This window comes from Anguilla anguilla, chromosome 1, assembly GCF_013347855.1.
Source record: "Anguilla anguilla isolate fAngAng1 chromosome 1, fAngAng1.pri, whole genome shotgun sequence".
Taxonomy (NCBI): domain Eukaryota; kingdom Metazoa; phylum Chordata; class Actinopteri; order Anguilliformes; family Anguillidae; genus Anguilla; species Anguilla anguilla.
This window is the reverse complement of record NC_049201.1, coordinates 59,181,216-59,204,187: the sequence shown is the minus strand read 5'-3', so window position 1 is coordinate 59,204,187 and position 22,972 is coordinate 59,181,216. Positions and strand designations below refer to the sequence as shown.

General features: G+C 38.3%; 1 protein-coding gene across 2 annotated transcripts in view; it reads left to right on the top strand.

The window, feature by feature from the left end:
* The window catches only part of LOC118235160 (CUB and sushi domain-containing protein 3-like), a 211,847-nt gene extending 197,839 nt beyond the window's left edge, over window positions 1-14,008 (top strand). For both annotated transcript variants that reach the window (XM_035432226.1, XM_035432235.1), the window contains exons 60-67: window positions 177-288; window positions 4,526-4,705; window positions 7,062-7,127; window positions 7,476-7,634; window positions 9,248-9,360; window positions 10,209-10,296; window positions 10,871-11,006; window positions 11,776-14,008. In XM_035432226.1, coding sequence (XP_035288117.1) covers window positions 177-288; window positions 4,526-4,705; window positions 7,062-7,127; window positions 7,476-7,634; window positions 9,248-9,360; window positions 10,209-10,296; window positions 10,871-11,006; window positions 11,776-11,935 — 1,014 coding nt within the window. In that variant the 3' untranslated portion in view covers window positions 11,936-14,008. The remainder of the gene's footprint in view (window positions 1-176; window positions 289-4,525; window positions 4,706-7,061; window positions 7,128-7,475; window positions 7,635-9,247; window positions 9,361-10,208; window positions 10,297-10,870; window positions 11,007-11,775) is intronic.
* The last annotated feature ends 8,964 nt before the right edge of the window (window positions 14,009-22,972 follow it).

The following is a 22,972-nucleotide window of genomic DNA, read 5'->3' as shown; positions in this document are numbered from 1 at the left end:
AGAACAGGTATTGCTGTGTGTGCCAGGTCTTATAATGCTAGTACCTGTTCCTTTGAATATGCATGGTCGACAGCGTACCTTTTCAGCTCACTCTTGCAGTCTCAATGTGAATTAAAGGTTAAATAAATCAAGCGTAATTGTGTGTGGTTAGTAATGCATTTGTCCCTCCATCGCAGGTGGGCAGTGTGATACATTTCCAGTGCCAGCCCTCTTACCTTCTACAGGGCTCAACCACCCGACTGTGTCAGCCCGACTTCACCTGGAGCGGTTCCCAGCCTGAATGCATCCGTGAGTCCGCAGCACTCTCCGGAGTAACTTTGTTATTAACCTCTCGGTGTGTTTCATTGTTTTTGCATTTCCTGTGCCCCGGCCTTACTGCACGAGTGTGCCCCGAGACCTTTTCCGAGTTTCTGCAATCAGTAGTCCTGCAGAACTCCACGCCCAGTGTCTGCTGCTGCGCTCTCTGCGGCTGTGAAAGCCTTCAGAATAGCCATGCCTCCGAACTGATAAATGTACATGTAATCACACCCGACGTGGCTCACACAGAGCACTGTTCAATTCGGCGATATGAGGCTGTGTATTGTTGCACCTGTGGCAGCGGAGAGCGCTCATTTCACAATGCCTGCCCGGCAGGTGCAATAAGTGGCTCCTAAATTAATGTCGTGAGGAAAAACTCAAAGAAAACTTGATTTTAAAAATGATTTCCATAATGGCGCATGATTTCCCCAGATGTGCCGTGCTCTGCATAGAAAGGAGAGCGTTCTGCCACAGGGCTCTCCGGCTTCCAAATGAAGAGTGGCTGCATGCCCAGACAAAAATAACAAACACTTTCTACCACATATTTCTAAATTTAACAATATTTATCATGAAATAATTATAAAAATATTTTGTTGGCCATATTTCACTGATGTGAATCCTCAGCTAAAGTGCTCACTGTCTATCTCTCCTTTTTCTTTCTAGCCTCTCTCTTTTTCTATAGATTAATTTAAAAATGCATTTAATTTGTATTCCAATCTAAATATATATGTATATCAATAATACATGAGGCTTGTGATGTAATAATAATAATAATAAATCAATAAATAAACACAGACCACCCTATGTACAGAATTATAAATAAGAAGATTTGACTTTTGTCAAAAATTGCCTTCTGTCCTCAGAACCCATGGGCTACTCTCACACTTACCAGTCAAGCCAAAGCTCATTGGTAGGGCTTACAGTGAGAAGGTACCACACAGGGTGATTTACTGTAGGCTCTCTCACTTAACGCTTGCAGCCATACAGTACGCTGTCGGCAAGTCAAAGAGGCTATGGCGGTGAGAAGAGGACTACGGTTTTTTAGTTATACATGCTGTAGCCCAGTGAGAGCCAGGCCCCTGGGGGGGAGGAAACATGCACAATATATGCGCTGAACAACAGTGAATGTGTTTCCCTCAGCGAGTTCACCAGGCCTTGAATTTGAAAACGAACAGAAGAGAAAAAATTCCAGCTCTTTCATAGAGTCTAACTAAGACACACAGAGGGTCTGAAAATATAGCTGTTACAGACAACGCAGGCAGTGTAAAAGAGTGGTCTGCCTGCAAGCATACTGCTGGATATCCACACAGGCAAAAGGTCACAATACCAAAATAGGTTGTCAAACAAGGGTCATACACTGAAAATCGCTATATCCTTACTCCTAGCTTTTTGCTTTATTTCATACAGGTACACACACGCACAAACATTTTTCTTTTTAAATGATGCCAGACATAATATAGACCGTGAAAATAACATATACTGGATGTAACATCAAAAACCTTCTCATCAAAAAGATGTGATTGTCCCATAACCATAATGTAACTGAATGCTAATGAACAGTTAGCACACAGTGTTGTTAACTTGCTAGTTAAAGTTGTAGCATCTGAGGTTTTTGCATTGCTTAGCACTGATAGCATGTAGGCAGTCATGTTCAACAGCTACACAATAACTCTCATTTTCCAGGTTTTTGGCTGTTGTGATAATTTGCCCCAGTTCCTGTTGCTTACTTCGATAAGGAGGATCTCTACATGGCACTATATACATTCTTTGGTAAAGTTAACACAAATGCCCATCCAAACTGGATAAACTTAAATGGAATAAGAATGTTCCTCCAGTGCTTTATTTGTCTTAAAAATTATGTGCACTGATATCCAGATAATCTGATAAATTTGAGAATGTTTGCCAACGTAAAGGGATTGTTCTGGGAAACAAAAACTTTTAAGATGGCTTGTCCCTGTGTCACCTTGCATTCCTGTATTTTTGGAATATGGAGATTATACACACTCTCCCTGTCATTGTGGCATTCAAAGTAAGAAGTCATGAAAAATGCATCAGGAGAAACTTTGCTGACATGATGCATTAACAGCTGCCTCTTGATTTCGGAAGACAGATTGGAATTTATTCATCCAATTATAATTGTGTCGTGCTGTGTGTATAATTGTTTGAATCACCAAAATCACATTTTGATACTTTAAGCCTTAGACTGTTAAGTATTCTACAGATCCTATAAATGTATTCTTCTTTACCTCCTTGATGGTATAATGAGCTAAATGGAACTTTTTGTACAACTATGGCTAAAATCTGGGGAAAACACTTTTTTGAGGAGAAGGTCAGCACATTATGTATGTGTTTTCTTGTGAAACCTCCGTGCAGCAAAGGTCAGGCCGAATCTGGGCATCCCATTGTGAAGAGCCCAGTATGCTTGACATACTCAAGTGTATGTTTTTTTTGTACTTCTGTGCTTTCAGCTGTCTGAAAATTGTTCTTCTGTCTTTCATTTTCATCGTCATTATTGCTACTGACAAAAATAGTACATAAATATAATAAAGTATGATCAGCAATGATAAAGTCAGTGAGTTTGATTTGACATTAAAAAAAAAAAAAAAACGTCATTCCTTGATTAAAAAAAGAAAAGAAAATATAAATGAAAAGGACAATTATATGGATAATAATGATGATGGATAATGATGGATAATTTTATAAGGGCACTCACATCACTCATCCAGATGTAACTATGCATGGTATTGGAGCTCATACATGGATTTCCGTGGATTTCTATGTCTAGAGAATCTTCCAAAGACCTAAAAAATATGTTGATTTATAGCACAGACCTCAGTATTTATTTTTTTATTTTTGGGAATGACAGAGGAATGCTTTTCTCCCAGTAGCCACCTCTTCAGAGGGTTATCAAAAAGCCTAAAATGACAATTTTTTTAGGTATAAAAATTAAGCTGTCACTTACGCAAGTTTGACAGTAATGCCTAACTTCCTAAAATGACATTTTCTCGCTAGCGCTCGGATGCGTAGAACAAGGCCTAGTGCAGAGTGCACGGTCTGTCAGCATCAACACGATGAAAAGGGCATTCTTTTTTTTTATTTCTTAGACTTCGGAAATGGCCCCAATGGAAAATTATGGATGCCAGTTCATCCCACTACATGCCAAGCTTGTCTCTAGTGCTGGCTATGGAAATGACAACATTTTCTTGGCATTTTCTTTTTTGGCATGATACTACAGTTAAGATGATGCATCATGAGTTCATTTATCATCCTTTTTATTTTTACTGTTGATGCTCAGTCTGTCAATATGCACAGCAATCATAAAATATTATTTTAAAAATACCATAAAAAATATCTGGTTTGTATAATTTAGTATAAAAGTGGGCATGGACTAATAATTTTATAAAGGCTGATAGGTTTCTGTGTTACTGTATATTATATACTAAGCTATATGTTTTATGCAGAAGTTCAATTGTTGTGTTTAAAAAATACAATAATTGTTAACTTTTTGCCATTCTTATTCATTGTATATATTTGTGCTTTATTTTTGTAAGTTGTAATGATGCTTTTCTTGTTCAAAATATTGAAAACCTGCTACATTATTCACTTGTTAATAATTAGCTGGCACTGATATTTCGTATCATCAGAATGTAAAGCAAAGGTAGCTCACAAGGACATGTAATTTTACATGAATAGTCAATGTTCTGAAGGTGTGACAGTAATAATCACATTTTCTATTTTCTTTAGATTTAATTCATCCAGTCCATTGTGAATGAGCCACACATGTGAGAATAGAGCATACAGTGAAGTGCCTACATCCTCCTTGGGGCAGCTGTTGACCTTCAGATGTTCTTTGTGTGATATGTTTCCAGACATCTGATGTGCACCGCACACAAACAGAAAATGAGAAATTCAGTACATCACTTGGAAGCATTATTCAGCCTTTCCACCTTATGTCTGTCAAATCTCAATGATACAGTGTTAGAAGCATATTTTCTGTCAACTGACAGAAGTTTCTGAAGTTTGTCCATTTTGAAGGAGGCCAGTCCAGCTCCTGGTTGCTGGATTTCAGGCGATTTAAGGCATTATTCCAGACAGCTGCGCCTTTCATTGAAGATATGGAACAAGCAAACCAGCAGGCCTGTGCTGACCAACCTGCCTGTAATGGGGTTTAATGGAGAAAGAATGACTTTGTGTTGGTTTCATAAGAGCCTGTGTTCCCTCCGTTCAGCCCACTCCTGCAAGCAGCCAGACAGCCCCTCTCATGTGAACGTGGTGGGAATGGACCTGCCTGGCTTTGGGTACACCCTTGTCTACAGCTGCCAGGATGGCTTCTTCCTTTCTGGGGGATCTGAGCATCGGGTGTGCAGGTCCGACGGGATGTGGACTGGGAAAATGCCAGTGTGCCGAGGTGAGCTGCTGAAACACGCTGTGCTTAATGTGTTCTGGTCCGTCAGTGTGGATACAGGGCCTTGTGTTCTTAAAAGATAACTGCAGCACCTGTCATAGGTTATTACTTTGTCTGCTTGTAATCCTTATCCAGGGAAACATACAGTTGAATTGGATTTGGATTGTTGGAAGTAGGATTTTATATGTCATCTCCCTATACAGCTGGATATGTACTAAAGCAGTTAGCTCAGGTTAAAAGCCGTGGTGAGGAGCACAAGGCCTTTCCCACCAGACATGAAAGCTTGTAACCCTCTGGCTACAAGTCTAGATCTAATTCCCCGCTATGACTAACCAACAGAACTCGTGCAGCCGAGTGCACCCTAACTGGTAGAAGTGTGGTGTAACACAGATGTGTATACTGGCACAATGTGATTTAGGCAAGTGGGATATGCTCCCGGTTCAACACTATTTTTCCTGGAACAACATTCCAGTTAACCAATAATTGTTCTCTGATGTCATCAGTCTGTGCTGAACAGCCTCCCCCTGAGCCATTTCAAAATTCTCCAGATGGCCCTGCTTTTCTGTCATGTCACATTTGTTTTTTAATTCCAAATTATTCACAATAAGTAATATAAGGGCCACCTTCAGTTGTTTTAGAGAAAATAATGTTTTCAAAATGTGGATTGGTTTTCTTTGTTTTTTAAATGTATTGTTATCCATGAAAATGGTAATGAAAATCCTGTATCAACATTAGCAAGTCTGTCCAGGATCAACATTTGAAAATGTAGAAACAACACTGTCATGATCACCCCAGATAATAATTTGCCAGTATATGAGATCAACATGGTGGGGATCATCCTAGATCAACGTCGGCAAATATCCAGAATGAGAAAATCTATTCAGCATTACCATGGTGATGATCGTCCTGGATAAACACTTGCAAATATGTCCAGGATCAACACAGTGATGATCATCCTCGATAAACATTGAGAAATATATCAAGGATCAACATCTGCAAATCTATTTCAGCATAGATGATCCGATGATGATCCTGGATCAACCTTAGCACATACAGTATATCCGGGATCAACACTCCTGAATTCAATCCTGAATATGGGCAATATTTTCTAGCGACTAAAATGTTACCAAATAATTAATCTAAATATTATTTAGTACTGTAATTAATTATTTCATTAATAAGTACTTGCAAGTTTATTAGCCTATCATGTTTTTGTTATGATTCGTTATTGCTTATTTGAGAACTGTAAGGTGTTACTTAGCAACAGGCTAGTAATCTTAGCTCAGTTAGTCACTGCACTTCCTCAGCTACAAATGCAAGCCACTAATAGTGCTCATATATACAGTACAAATGATGGAAATAAGGTGCCACTAATATTTTCAATAAATCTGTGATTTTGTAAAATTTCGCAAACAGAAATGCAGAGCTATGGTGCACAAAATGTGCTTATCTCTCTGGAAACTGGGGCAATTTGGACGGAATTTTGAAATGGCTCAGGGGTTTGGGGTTGTTCGGCACAGCACTGATGACATCAGAGGGAAATGATTGGTCAATAGGAGTGTTGTTCCAGGAACAACAGTGGCTGTTGATCCAGGAACATGTCCTTCTTGAGTAAATCCCATTATCCGTGTAACTGTCCCTGTGCATAGAGTTGGTGAGCAGAGTAAAGCATGTATAGATCAGGCCGCATTCTATGTGCATTTTACACTAAACAAACTATTATGACTTAAGATTAATAATGTCATGCAAAACCTAAAATAACTGGCAAAGCTTATTAAAAGTATTTTTGAATAATAATTAACAATACAGTTGTGTAACTGCAAAAGCCACTTGAATTTAGTTTGTGATTTTACACAAATGATTTAAGGCAACAACTAACCATCAGGCATGATAGTTTGTTGAGTATGTTCCATAATGTTCGTTTTTCTGCATTCTAATTGTAGCTCTCTTCACCTATTAATTTTTAAGAAATGCTTGCTTTATTAAAACATCAGTATTAACAGAATCACAAATGCAACAATTATTATCATTGCTTTTGTTTCATGGTTGACATTAGGCTTTGACGAATCTCTTCATTGATAATTGTATTCTTGCTAGCATATGAATTCCAGGTTTGGCAGCATGTAGCAACATTGCATCACTCTCCGTTTTAAGCTTTTTGATCTCTTCTGTTCACTGCTGTTCTGTCACTATGCGTGTCAATTGTAGAGCGCCAGTCCCAGTTTTAGCAACAGCCTGGAAGGTATGCATCTTCAGCCTCGTGAGAAATGAAGTTCACTTTCAGGAGTCGATATAGTGAGAGAGTACATACTGAGAAGGAATATGCTAAGGATGGTTTTTTTTTACTCTTTTACTTTAGCTGGCTCAAAATTGTCTGAGAAAACAATTAAACCTGTACCAGGAACACCAAGTCCCAAAATAACTGGTAAGCAACATGACTCTTAATTAAGTGTTAATTCCTCCTCTTGTTCCCTTGTTCTTTATTGTTTTGCATTATCAGTAAATGTGTCATTTTCACAGAGGCTCATGCAGTCTCAAGTTGGTATCCTTTCTATTATATCACCTCTATGGTCACATTGCAATTTTTTAAATTACAGGAATATTCAATTATTTAAACCTTTAAACAAAGTCTGCAGTGGTTACACATTTTTTAAATGACATAAATATTTAATTATTTAAACCATTAAGCAGTCTGCAAGCGTGGCCATTATTATTTGAGGATGTACAGTAACAGGGCCCTTTTCACTGTAAATTGCCATGTTCCCTATTGCAGTGCCTGATGATGTCTTCACTCCTGACTACATCTGGAAAGGCTCATATGAATACAGAGGCCGGAAGCACCCAATGACATTGACTGTCACAAGCTTTAATATGACCACGGGGAGGGTCAACGTTACACTGACCAACAGTCATATGGAGCTGCTGCTGTCAGGTAAGGGTCAGTCACCGCCTTCAGCCACCCTCAGACACAGCAGTTTTATTTTCCGGAACAGTTGTGCTTACAACAGAACAGCATTTAGGTGTGGTCTAGCTGCTAGGGATTCTGTCGTCTTATACAGTGTTGTGAGTGTGATGATTCAACTGAAATTGACAGGAAATGTTGAGCGAGGGAGGAAAGTAACAATGGTTTTAAAATGTTGCTTGAAATGAAATCCAGCTTTAATGTCAGTTAAATATGGGTAGAGATTATCGCAGCCTTCTGTTTACCTGCAAAGTTAAAATGAGAAATGCATTTGTATAACACTTTTTCAGGGTTCTCAAAGAATTCCTCCTCTTTCCATTTGCACATTCTTGGTAATTGCCAGCTCTGCCTCATTGTATGCCATCTGGTACGTAATTCTGGATATCTGGCCATCAGATTGGCAGAAATGTTTCATGCAAAAGTGAGCGTATATAATTACTATGAATATGAAGGAAGAGTCCAGCTTTCCATTTCCTGCTGAAAAGGGAACCTGCGTTTGAATCAATCTAGTGTTTCAGTGCGCAAGAAACAGCAGAGTATTTTTAGGGGGGTAAATGTGAAAGCTTTTAAAATAATTTGGCTTTGTGAGAATGGCCCAGTAGGTCTGCAGAACAGACCTTGGTTTTACTACTGTGAAGCATGTGCAGGCTGTGATGGCAGATCCTTGGCAGACCTTTTATGTGTGCTAATTTGTGATTTAGTTATTTTTCTTGTTCCTTTAGCAAGGTGAGTAAGTACCTGAAAACAAACATAGTGTCACAGGACTGTTTCACAGTAATGATGTAAGAACAGAATACACACAATCTTATTTAAAAAGAAACAGAGGAAAAATCTGTAATTAAAGCCCCACATAATTAAAGTGCATAAAGTAATGTAATACAGCATATCATTTCATCAGTGCGTGAAAACATAATTGTACTCATACGCTGTTCCCCATCAATACGTCCTCTGAGCTGATGCAGGACTTTAGGCTAGATCATTAATCTTTTCTTGAGAGTAGACATGCAGCCTATAGGAGTAATCATATTAAATCATGCATGTAGCAAGCATCTTCATTATAAAAGCCAGGGTTTTGTCATTAGCTGGCTTTGACTGGGAGTCTGCTTTAGCAAAACATAATTGATTTCATCTTACCAGAAAAGAGTGGCTTTTGGCTCAACTGGGGTTACCACAAACCTCAATACTTACTGGGTGCTTATAGATTACCAGTTTTCATCAGTGAGAGATGCGTACCTCTTCTGATTGGTGCTAGTTTTCCTGTAGTACACTGTGTGTCTTGTAGTATGGAAACAAATCAGTGGTGTAGCAGTGGCGCAAGAGCACAATACTGCTGCCAATTTCAAAATTTTTTAAATAATCTCATTTTTAATGCTCTGCTTCAGAACGCAGCTATATATAGAAAAGTGGTCCAGTTCAAAAATAATTCAAATTCCATCTCTTTTTTTCCCCATTCAAAAAGGCACCAGTGAATTTACAGCCGTAATAGGTGACAGACCCCATCAAATTCAGGAGAGGACATGGAAGTCTTTGTGCTGCATGCTGATAACTTCTTTATTGTGCTGTTCCTCTCCCCTGAAATGCAGGAGTTTATAAAAGCCAGGAGGCGAGGCTAATGCTCTTTGTGTACCACGCGACAGCAGCATCTCACGTGGTGCTGAGCAGGATTAAAGACCAGACCTGGTCCATGGACGGTTTTGTAAGTACACGGTAACCTGCGAGTAACCGCTGTCCCCCGCTGACCGATGTAATGTTTTCTGCTCTGCGCGATTTAAGCTATGTGCAGAAATGCCTTTTTTCCATAGGAGGGTGGTGCATTCATGAAAGTCAATCATGATGCTTACTGTGATGAAATGCATGCACATACTGTTGTTAAAGAAAAAGTGTGTACTGCTATTAAATAGGCCAGAACTGAACCACTGACCAAAATGATAATTTTCCCTGAATTGTATGCCATTACTGTGAACAGTGATTATAAAAGGAATTTATAAACGTTGTTATGGTGTTACTTCTAAATTGTCATGGCCAGTCTTATGCAGGTGGAAAGTATACTGAAATGAGAGAGAAAAGCATTGTGCAGTTAAATGTGGCTTATATTGCAGACTTTATGATGATTGCAATTATCTGAAATAACTGTATAAAAATTATAATAATGTACTGTTAATAGTGATTTTACTGTGCTTTTGAATGTCACCATATTAACGTAAAATTAAAAAATATATGCAGAAAAATTTTGAAATGCACTATGATCTGCTTTTAAAGCTGGTAATTCAATGTATTAAATAATCAACCATAATGTTGTTTTTAAGGGGACATAATAGGCTAATTTATTTATTTATTATTTTTGTTTTTTTGCTGTTTCTGAGAATTCCATATTCTTTGGAGTGAAAGTCTACCCGAGAATGTTTTGTGCAACACTGATGGTATCTGATATCAGTCTGTAATGGTAGCCCGTCTTATCCATTGCTTTTTTATATCAGAGGCCTGCAGTCTTGACACGTGCGGTCGGGGCTAGCTGGATTAACTCTGTATCTCCTTTTGATCCAGGTTTCAGCAGAACCCGATGGTGCCACCTATGTGTTCCAAGGCTTCATACAGGGTAAAGACTACGGCCAGTTCGGACTGCAGAGAATAGGTACCTCTGATCATTATTTAAAAATGTCATGATTATCCAAGATCGGTCTGTGATCCACTGTGTCACTGCTTAGCTTAACCCCATGCACCAAGTTTGCATAAATTTCTCTCTAAAATCATGAATTCTTGCCTGCAAAGAAACAACGCAGGGAGCACTTCTGGATTTTGTAGCAGGGTAATAGACGTCAGAGCAGAACTGAAGTAATCTCTTTTGGGTAAGCTAGAAAACTTACAGAAAGCAATGTTAGTCTGATAAAAAGCCGGGCATAGAAAGAGACAGAATTATTTTTCAAATCCTCACTATAATCAACAGTTCAGCTAACGGCAATGATGAAGTGCTCTTTGACAATCAAATTGCAAATGGTACTATATTAATTCAAATTGATTGATGGAGGGTAATGACTGTGGTGTGATGACGATGATGAAAATTATGCTATTGACAATATGATTACACTTATAATTCCGAACGTGTGTTACAATTGATTTGACCAGAGCCCTCTTAACAGTGATAATTAGCATGTTCCACTTTGCTGTAATGATGTATATGTATTGAAGCATGTGCTTTTTCCTCCCAGGTCTGAACGTGTCACAGAGCGATAACTCCTCCAGTACTCCCTCTGGTACCAGCAGTGCCTCTGTTGCCATAGCAATCCTCGTGCCTTTTCTCGCCCTGATATCTGCAGGCTTTGGGTTTTACCTCTATAAACAGCGGTATGTGTGCTGCTCCTTCCGTATCTCTCGCTATGTGTTATGGTGCCTTTTTACCGATTGATTTAGTCGTATTTAGGCAAGTGCCTCTGCTATTATTTATGGGAAAATTGCCATTTCTTCATAATTCCATGCAAACGTGATCTTCAAACATATTCTGAGGAACAAATTCAACATGTATGGAATCTATGATTGTATGGACTCCAAGGGCACTCCATATGCACCTACAGTAATATAACGCACCTCCACCTCCACCTGCACTCAGAATATGAATACTGGGGCTAATATGAAACCTGAGAGATCTGGAGCTGTATGATTATAAGCCCGCTCCCAAGGAGGTGGAACTGCATATGAATTCAACAGCAAGTGTCATATGGGCATGTCCGTGCATGTAGTCTGTAGATTTCCTCTAAAACTCATAAAGGAAGCTGGGTCTGCCTAACAACCACGGTCTGTGGTTTAAGTGACCCTGGCTGTTTTGTCAATATTCACTGTATATAGTTACAAAAATTACAGCAAGAAGCTTCTTGGTAGAATATTTTGTAATCTATTATGGATTTTTTGGTGTTCAAGAAATAATAAGAAACGGCATTTGCATATTTATATGCATACGCTTCACATTCCTGAGATTGTAGATTGTACTGTTCCCAAGCAGCATCACACTTGCCCAGGCATTCAGAGTATGTGTCAAAATCATCATTGGGTTTATTTTGGTTTCCAAGTTTGAAAATGGCCTCCTTTCACCAATGTGAACTGTATGGATTCTTTGCAGGACCACACCTAAGATGCAGTATTCAGGCTGTTCACCGCATGAGAACAACAACGGCCAGGCAGCCTTTGAAAACCCCATGTACAACACCAACGCAAAATCCATAGAAGGAAAAGCTGTTCGATTTGACCCCAACCTCAACACTGTCTGCACAATGGTTTAACAAAGTTGGCAAAGTGGACGTCTTTTTTGTTCTAATGCTTTGCCAAGATAAATGTCGTCACGCTTCTGAGTCCAGAAGATGCACGTCCACGTATATTTTAAAGCACACTTTTCAGGAACCAATGAACGATGTGCATCGGAAAGACATCGGAGTCCTATATCAACTGATATTGATATCGACTGATGAAAACCCATCTTCACAACTACGAGTGGAGTTATCTTTCCTTACCTTATATGCACTCTGAGAGTGCTTTTTTAAATTTAACCTATCTGTAAATCTACTTGCATATATATGAGGAGCATTCACCACCTATATTTTTGTGCTATATATAAAACATAAATATATATATATATATAAATATAAAGCATTGGGGTGGACGTGAGTTGATAACGCCGATTCAGATATGCCTTTCACTTCACAGAAATGGCAGAATCCTGTTTCAGTGAGTCTCTTCACAAGCCTCTTAGTTTCATACACTTCCTTGCTTCAGTTTTCTTAAAAAGAGATGAGACAGTGGTGATAGACTGTGGTACCCCTTATGAATGCCTGAATATGGAGCAGATAGAATAAAGAAATATGGTCGCACCCTAAATTCCCATTGCTGCATATATGCTGTCCATAGTTTTCTTTGTTAGTTGCTATTTTTGTCTCTTGCCTTTGAGTAAATTATCCCATCAGCTCTAATGGACTGACTCAGTATTTTACCCTGCATTTTTCATGTCTAAAATTATTATATTATGCTGTACATGAGTCGCAAAGCAGTGTTTTGTAGGGCTGTTTTTTTCAGATATTAGTACATCTTACCATGGACTACAGAGATGTCTCTATTTATGCCATATGCTAACATAATCATTGTTTTGTCATGACAGCTTGACATTTACTCAACCAGAAATACACTGAATGTGTTTGTGACCTGTGACTGATTCAGTCCATACTGCTCATTTCATTATTTATAATTTATTTATTCAGCTTACAGGGAAACTATACCAGGCACCTATTACAGCTGAGCATTGTCTGTTGGGTCTAAAGACAGAGATGCTTTGATTTAGTTTGTCCTTTAAAATCACTGCACTAGACTAATTGTTCACATTTGTTTGTAAGTCGATGTATTTGTTCATTCATTATTCACATATAGCCTAAGTTGTACCTATTTACCATTCTTCTGTACTTGTGGAAGTGGTATTTATTATTATTATTATTATTATTATTATTATTATTATTATATATATATTATACATGATTCAGTCACTATATAGTCGTACTTAGTTTAGTAAATTCCATCCCTCATTTTTTTCAATGAATCAAAGATGAGGTTTGCACCAACATTCATAGGTGAAGTAGGAAAGGGTTTAGTAGAAGATTCAAAAAAATATAATTCATTACAGTGCCTTGTACATTAACCCTTAGCAGATGCATCTCATTCAGTAAGAGACAACAGAACTGGGATATGTATTTAAATTATTTCAGACTGATGGTTGTGGACTTTAAATTTGGTTATGCATCGAAATGGTGTGATCAGTGAATCATTGTTTATTTATCTGAATCAATGAACTTTTTATACAAGTGGAAAACCCTTCATATTGGGCCTATATGATCACATGCAAATTTATAATTATTATCCAATTTTTCAGTGTTTAAGTAGTCTAAATTCTTTAACATCTACCAAAAAATTCCCAAACCCAATGCTGCTACTTCCTCCATTTCCGTGTATTTATTTATTTCTGTTTCTGAATTAAAGGTTTGAATATATAGTTGTGTTATGCAATTTCTTTGAGTTCACCCTGAAAGCTGTTTTTCCATTGTTTTTTTGTTGCATTGCTTTCCTGTTAATGACTGCAATAAATGCAAACACCCATGGACACTTTCACTCACAATTAGAATTGTCTGCCGTACAGCTGGGTACTCCTCGTATGTGAATGCATTTGAAAGAAAATAAACGAAACAAAAGATATTTAAACAAGCTCTTTTTTGTAAAAAAAAATATATTTTTACTACAAAATCATTTGTAAAATTATGAATCTGTTGTGTAAATTTAAAAAAAAATATTAAAAGAAATAACTATTGCTTTTGTAATTTGTTCTTCCCTGGTCGTTATTTCATACAGTACATGCTGTATCATACAGAACCCCTGCTGGTACCACATGTACACATCTGGCTCCTTGCGTGTAACTGGTGTGCATGGACACCATATTGTTTAAAGTCAAAACTTTTTTGGTGTTTGCCGTGCAAGAGTGTGAAAGGACATTATTGCTTACATTTACTTCCAATGAAAGAACCTTTATCGTAGGTGACACAGCTTACATTTTACAAATCAACTATTTATGCAGTTGAGCACTTACTTGCTGAAGGCATTTAGATCAGTAATCTCGAAGATGCAGCGCCAGAGATTTCAATCGGGGGAGGGGGGCTCTCCCTTATTTCGAACACTGGCCTATGATTCTTGACTCACCCAAGTCCCAGTCTAGTAGTCATGGTGACAAGGATGTTGGAAATTTAAAATTATGTATATCAATCTGCACAAATTTGGAGGCTCAAACTCCTGATGATAGCCAACTTGTAAGTTGTTATTTAGAGGCTTTCTAATGTTTTCATATTTCTATATCATATTTTAAATTAGATATAAAATACTGGATGATGGAATCAATGACCGCAGCCCCTACTACTGATTAAAATAGTTGTTCCCTACCCACAGTTCCCCACTTAAATAAAAGGTTTGCAAAGGGCTCCTTAGTAGGTAGATAAAACATGCGGCCACATTTTATTTGTAGCAACCCACCCAGCTAACAGTTTTAAGGCACTGAAAATTCCTGTAATTAAAGGATAAAGATTTCAAATTTTGAAATTTGTACACTTCTGAATTTTTTTTGGTTTTGTTTTGTTATTTTTGTGACAAGCATTGTCAAAACAGTATCTGAATTTTATTCAGTTGTGCTACTCCAGCATTTGAAAAAGAACTTGAATTGTGGATGGTTATTCAAAACAGCCTTAAGATGTTGTATGCCATTTAATTGATTATGTTTTTTTTTTCCATGACTAAATGATACATTTTTACTTGTTTGGGGAAAAAAGTTGCATCCAAGGCTTCCGGGGATGCATTCTCATCATAGCATTATCTCATATTGTTGGCAAGGTACATCTTGCAGTGTTTCTAACCATCCCTGCCCAGTAGGTGAATGTTACTGTCATGTTTTTAGTAGAGCCATCCAGAACTGGCTATGCATGATGGGGTCTATAGAGGACGAGAGAGACCTGCAGACATACAACAATGTGCCTAGCTTCTGTGTAATGACTGAAGCCTAGCAGATCTGGGCGTGATGCAGGTGCAGTGTTTTTGGTGGCCCAGTAGGGGTGGTCTTCACTTTCCATTGGAATGACAGGGAAACTGTGCTGCAGGAGATACTGTCTATCAGATGAAATGTTAAAACAAGGAACTGAATCATTGTGGTCATTGAAGATGCTCTGGTATGTAAAGAGCAAAGAGTAGGCAGTTTCTCAGCAAAATTGTCCTGGCAAAATTCCAAAACTTGCTTTCTTTTTTTTGCCATTTTTCTCCCAGTTTCTCCCCAGTTTAGTCGTTATACAAATTCCCTGTGTGTATCACGGTCCTGGCCGATGCGCTATCCTTCTGTTGGTCTGGGGAGGGTGTAGACCACCACATGCCTCCTCCGATACATGTGGAGTCGCCAGCCGCTTCTTTTCACCTGACAGCGAGGAGTTTCACTGGGAGAGCGTAACGCATGCGGAGGTTCACGCTATCTCCCCCTGATCCCCTCCCTGCTGGACAGGCGCCCCGACCAACCAGTAGGAGTTGCTAATGATCAGGACTCATACCCTCACCGGCTTTCCCACCCTCTATACTACCCAGACGGCCCCCAAACTTGCTTTCTCAACCTGGCCTTCCAGTTGAATTTGCTCTGGAATTCCCTCCTTTTCCACATCAGCTTTTGTGTGGTGAATGTTCTGGTGCAAAATGGCTGCCGTGCATCAGCCTGGTGGATGCTGCGCATTAATGCTGATTGAGGTGAGTTTCTCCCTTCAATGTAAACTCCTTTGAGATTATGAAAAGTGTTATATAAATACAATCCATCATTATCATTATCAAGTATCAACAGTTTCAGCTTAAGGTAGATCAACTGAGAGTTGGAGAGTTCCTCTTTTGTTTGCTAAATCAATACAATATCTATATTTTACAAGTGTGCCAGAACTTAAAGGAGAAACTGACTGAAATACTATATTTCACTCTCAGGACCATTTGACCTGACATAAATACATTATTCAGTTTTTTTTTCTTTTTCTTCCTTCTCTTCAAAATGAATGCTGAACTTTGGCAGGAAGCCAAAGACACAAGCTGCGGCAGTTTTGTTTATGCAGAGTTATGGGTAATTACGGGCAAACTGTGTGTTCTCCATGTAAATAATTTTTGGAATTGCTAGCTAGTTTTCATTATTGTTACTCTGTTTGTATACAGGACAAGCAGCATGGATGGATGTCAAAGCATCTGGAAAAATTCTCAAGTTAGTTTGATGTTTTCTTCATAATTAAGATTGTAGAGTAAAGAATAAAGCTAATGCTGCTTAAACAGACAATTTACATATTTTATATTTTATTTAAGTAGTTTCAACTATTTTTGTACGAATGCGTGTGCGTGGGTGTTTGCATGTGCTGGCAGGAAAGCAGGATTTGTCACTATCTTGGATGTGGCAGTGCTGAATCCAGCTGCGTCTACAGTTAATTATCCCCTTTTAACAGGTTACCTCTCTGAAAGATAGCTCAAGGGAACAAGCAATAGAAGACTGCTAAATGTCATATGCTTTTATCTGGGTTTGTCTAGAAAATGTTCATTCCAAACTGGAAAACCTCAACAACTTACATAGGATTTAAGGCATTCAATTGATGTTTTCTATTGAATGACACAGACTATTTATTTATTTATTTATTTATTTATTGGAGTTTTTCAACTTTAACTGCAACTTATTATAGTAATCCTGTGATGTTGTATAGCCAAACTGGGCCCTCCTTATCTGAATAGATTGTGTACAGCTGCTTCTTCAGGAAGGTGATAAAACCTTCAGGTCATGGTAATAACCACTATACTCAACTTATTTGTTCATCTGTGAGGGTCTCAGAGTATCCTTTAATTGCCAAATTAATTCCCTTTGATGTTTATGGAGAGGAGAGAGAGAAACAGGCATAGGCCAGTCAGGTCAAACAGAACAAGCCATTTTCTAACAATGCAATAATGTATGGACCCTGAGCAAGGTACCTATATTAAAGCATATTCCCTCTCTCATATGCTATAATCTAAAAACTAGACATATGAATGGCTCTGAATTTGTGCTTGTTTACAATGACTCTACCTACTTGTAATTACAAAAGCTCCCTCTGCATACAAACTTCTCGTGTCTTCTAGTACTCTGTCAATATGTGGCTGTCTGAAGGATGTCCAATGGGAACCAACCACCAATGCCATTATTCTGATGGGTAGCCCTGTAACAGGCTTTAAAGGAGGCTAGTCAAACATGCATGAAAATAGGTCATGACACTGTTCCCACAATGAGTTGGATGAATATAAAAACATCTTACAGCTTAGTAAAATAAACATTGTGCAATCTAAGTAAAACTCATAGACATAGAATGGGTGATTTTTTGATTTTCTGAAAAATGAGGAGGAATAGACAGAGATTCACCTCTTCAGATTAAGAAATGTAAAACTATGTTTGTTTTGTTTGGCTGTAAAGCACATTACTCATCTAGCAGTTTAATTAAAAAATGTAAGAGAATAAAATCAATAATACACAAATTAGCAAACCCGGTAACAACAAGTTGCAATTAATTATTTTAATTACTACACCTAATTACCGGCATCAAAGTGGATTCGGAGTCAGGAAGGTACTGCTGTCTTAGCCTTTCTTACAAAGGCTAAGACAGCAGCACCAAATGCTGAATGGATATCCTGCTCAAACATACACATACAGTATGTGCGTACATCACTTCATGCAATCAATGAAAACACCTGCGTTTCAGGAAGAAAATTGTAAAAACCTGTGCCAATATTCTCCTGTCCAGCCATGTTCACCTTAACCCAAGATGGCACATCCCTCCCATTGGGCTACTAGAAACTTCTTGCTGGTGATGTCCAATAGCTGTACATGCTCACAGATCCCAATGTTATATAACAGACACAGATTTAACTGACTATTATCTTACTTTGGTTTCAAGAAAACTCAGGATGCAGATATTCAGATACCAGAATACCCAGAGGGGAAACATGCAACTATTTACCCCGTTCCAAAGAGCGTTCAGGAAGAAACTGATAATAACTGGTGTGCAGCAATAATTATGAAATAAAGAGTTCAAAAATTATTTTGTGCATTTACTAAACAGATGCCATATTAAACAAACAAAAATTCCTGGCCTGGTTAAATGTGGCACTTGGTGAGGAAGAAATACTGCTTTGAAGAAATCCTTACAATCTGGTCCAGAAAATATTCTAAGTCTGTTGATTGATTTGTTCAGAGAGTATTGAAAAATAAAGTGACAACACATTTTGGAAAGCCTAAAGCATAAATGCTTTTTTTCAAAGTATAATAAAACCAATTGATCACAAAAAAAGGAAAGCTAAAGCCAATTTCTTTCTGAGCAACATTAATGAGGCTAAGGGCAACAGTAAGCTTATGGGTAAAATGTCGCTACACTAATTAAAAAGGGATATACTGACAGAAGAACTGCAACTAAAGATAAATGGACGTCTTAGGGCAAGACTGTGGTGCAATGCATAGGGCATCTGGCTCTCAAACTCATGTGGGAATCCACCAATGTGCCTGGGGTTCACTTCCTGGCCATAATACTCCCTGTGCTGTGATCCCATCTCTCTCTGCAACCCTCTCTGCTTTTCCCTCTATCTGAATAAAGGTTAAATACAAAAGGAGGGCATGCTGCCAGCTTTCTTTAAAATAAATAAATAAATGGGAGTCTTCAGGACAACTCTATTATAGCAACCAACTTTAAGGATAACTCCTTTAATTTAGCATTGGAACTGGGCCGAAAGTTCACCACAAGAGTATATGGCCCCCAGCAATGACTGCTATCAAGTTCTCAACCTAGAAATCACTTATGAAGAAACGGTGCATTCAATCCAATACTCGCCATCTAATTTAGTATTTAAGGATACAGTTGGCTTTGACATAAGTTTACTATATTTTACTGGAACACAAATTATTTCTAATAGACAGGACCTGGAGGGCTTGTTCCGAGATAAATTAGCAAGTGCTAAAATTAGCTAAAATATGTTCTTCACAGAACAATTGCTTAAACCACCTGAATTCCTTCCCTGATAGCACAGCTGAATGTGAAAGAGGTTTTAACCTGATGAACAAGAGGGATACATAATTACTGTCAAACATTGCCAGCTTAATGATGATTAATCTGAATGGTTTTCCTATTTCAATGTGATCACAAACGGTGCATCAGTCTGCACTCTGCACTGGTCTGCCACTGATGTTAACTGGAAACAAACTTTGTTTGTTTCGAGCTTACTATAATGCGTGGCGGATATAAGGAAGCATGGAGATTGATTAGCAGTGGTGTGATGTTGTAATGAAAATGTTTAAACAGCAGCTCTATAAAGCCATTCTTTTCACACTATGTACACGGAAATGTCTGTTCCCTGAAAGAATCAAGTGATTCATTAAAACAAGAGTATTTTACATGAATTAATTCCCTAAATATTTACTTAATATTACATGTTCTTATATGAATCAGTCTAATAGTTTAACTAATGTAGAGACTCTTTCAAAAATGTAGGTTTAACTATACATGGTCTCCTTACAAATAAATTTAAATAAAATAAAGTTAGGAAAGTTAATGAATATGCTTGTGTAAAGTGGGTAAACCTTTTTGTATTCTCTTTAGGGTTGTTATAGCATGGTTTAATATGGATGATAGCTGCATGAGTATGAATTGCTATTTGTTTTAATGGTTCTACGTTGGTCTAAGATACCTTGCATTTGCTGCTTTATTGACAATGCACTAACACTTGCTGGTCTGGAAATGCTGTAAGCCAGGTCTAGCACTGGTGCTCACATACTGTAACACAGGTCGATGAACCTCTATTTTCTTTCACTGAGGTCTAGCTGGGGCATCTGCTAGATGAATGTAACGTAATGTTTGTCATTACAAGCAGTCTTTTCTTCAAACAGAATTAATGGACCACAGTGATCACACAAGGTTTATATACCCCTCCAAAATAAAGTGCATACCATATTACCAGTCTGAAGAGCTCCACAAACAGTTTAGAATATCACATTTATCTCCTCCTCCAAAAGTATTCACACACTTCATTTAAGTTGGACATTTATTAGCTCCCTGAATTCATTTTCCAGTGTAATCATAAGATGATGTACAGTGTTATCTGCGGTGCTGACTATATGCGTGAAATGGACTTACTGCTCTTCATAGAAAGACCACAGTGCCTTTCAAAATCAGTTTCTTTTGAACAACTGCACAGATAATTCTTAATGCATTTAGGGCATTTTGTATCTTTTGTGTGTGCATACCAAGTGTATCCTGTTTTGAAGAATAATTATTTGTCATTATTCACAATATAAATGAGAACGAAAGAATTTTACAACAGGTGGAATGGCATACAAAAGACAGCACTTCCAGTAAATACGTCAATGAAATGGCAGTTACAGCAGGATTCAGCCCCTGTGAGAGAAAAGGTTTTCTGAGGTGAACGGGATCACATTTGGCTGTGTGTGGGGAGCGGCGATGTAGAAATGCACCCAGTCGACCTGCGAGTCAAGATCTGGCAATAGACTTGGGTGAGCAATACCACACAGCTGCGTGGAAATGCGATTGGCTCAGCCTCCGCTGAGCGAAGGCCACACTTTGTCCTTGCCCGCAAGAGCCCTGACCTCACCATTTCATTGCGAGGCCCACAGAACCTCAGCCATATCCCCGTTTGCCCCGCGGAACAAACCTGGAGCTGTTCCAGCCGTCACCGTCGGTCATGACACACTTCATCCACCAAACAGGGAGAAACATCCCTTTAATACAGCAGACTGACAGCACTGCGCTGATCTATTAATTATAAGACCGACGGGCCGTTGAATAATTCAGTCTTTTGGCATTTTTTAGAATTACTCTCCCAATTAAAAAGAAAAACTGGGCGAAGGGTATGTGCCCATTCATTCCCTGCGCAGACAAGACAAAGAAAGATATAGACAGGCAGGGGCATATATTTCTGAGAGCAAGAAGGCTGGAGAATACTGATGCATTATCTGGCTTCAGATGAGAGATGAAAGATTAAATTTTAGGATCAAACAAGCTGTGGGACAGGTACATGGGAGAAACTTGCAGTTACGTACAGTTTCAGAAATGACTCGAACCATGACATCATGCATTATTGATAAGAAACAGCAAGGTATGACAGAGACAGTTTCACAACTCTGTCCGGACAGAAGCACACACAAAACATAAATGCAATGAACAAATGGATTGTGAGAGATAATGAGAAAGAATGAGAGGACAGGTGACAATGACTTGTATATTAAAGCCATGAAACAGAAAGAAATGACAACAACTCGGGGGTATCATTTCTTGAAAAGACTGACTCTAAGTTCCATTACATTGCAATAAAGGTAGCTGAAGAGAAAATAAGGAAGACACAAGATAGGAGGAAAGCTGATGTCTGAGATCGTGGAAGAAGAGGAACAATTGTCTGTTTAATACTACTCAAAGTAGCTTTATACTGTGTCTGACAGAGTGGTGTGCAGATGATCATTACATGCCCTGGATATGAATGCATTTTGGGGGGGGAAACGCTAATACTCCGCTCAGTGTTTCTTCCCTATAAAACTGGATTTGTGTATAAAATATGCATGAAGTTATGAACCATGAACATTTCAAACTGCACTCTATAAACAGAGCGAAATACTCCATCTTAAACAAACATGCTGGCCATTTACTACATTGTATTCAGTTCAGTCTGAAAAATAAAAACCCTTACAGAAAAAGTAACGTGTGAATATATCAATGTTGATGGCTAAATTGTGTTGGCTTTCAGCAAGTCGTGATCCACTGAAAGGATTCATGAACAGATAGGAAATCAGTATTCTGCCAAAAAAAAACATGTCGATGGAGCCTAAGTGTTCTTAATTTAATGTCGGCATAACAGTCTGTAGGCTGCTTTGGCTAACAAAACTGAGCTAGCTTGCAAAGTGAAATATGTAGCCTACTGAAGTGAAATAAGTTAACCGCTGCAGAGGTGAGGGGGGCATATTATGGGGCGCCGTTTAGGTTTGTTTCTTATTTGTGAATGCAATTCTTTCTAGTGCAATGCGAATTTCTCATGAGGTTGTACTTGACTTGTTTCATTCAAAACCAACGCGTTTATATAGCTTGAGGCTCGAAATTGCGTACAATGTATAAAAATGATGCCGGTCAGACAAATCTCCATCCAAAACACTTATTTGAACAATTCCGTATTTCCTCGTCTAATTATCAAGGTTACAACGAGCAAACCACGTGTTTACAACTCTACCGCGTCAATTTATCAATATCACAACCACATTTCAACAAAAAAAAATCTCATATTCGTAACCTAAACTGGTGTGTTTGGGTTAGGGAAATAGGCGGTAGGTGAAATGAATTCAAATCTGACATGTCTGTCGGACCATGTTATAGGATAATATGCAAGCTTAACGCTTATAATGCTTCAGCTGAGTTAGACATTCTGAAGGCAAGAGCTTACTTTACATCCAGATAAATGCATGCTTCGCTGGAGGAAACGCTGACTTCAGGGAAAAAATAAGAGATGGAATGAAAATCAAAATGGGTCTACGTATACCAGAAAAAATATGGATAGTATGTAAACAATGCAGGATCAACTTTTGACTGCATTAAGTTTATTAGTAGTGCCAGTCTCAGTTTGGACAACGGCTTTCGACTTTCGGTTTTCAAGGATTTTGTCATTTTAAAAAATCCTGTGAGACATAAGATTATAACGAAATGTTGTGTTTTGGCAAGTAATATTTG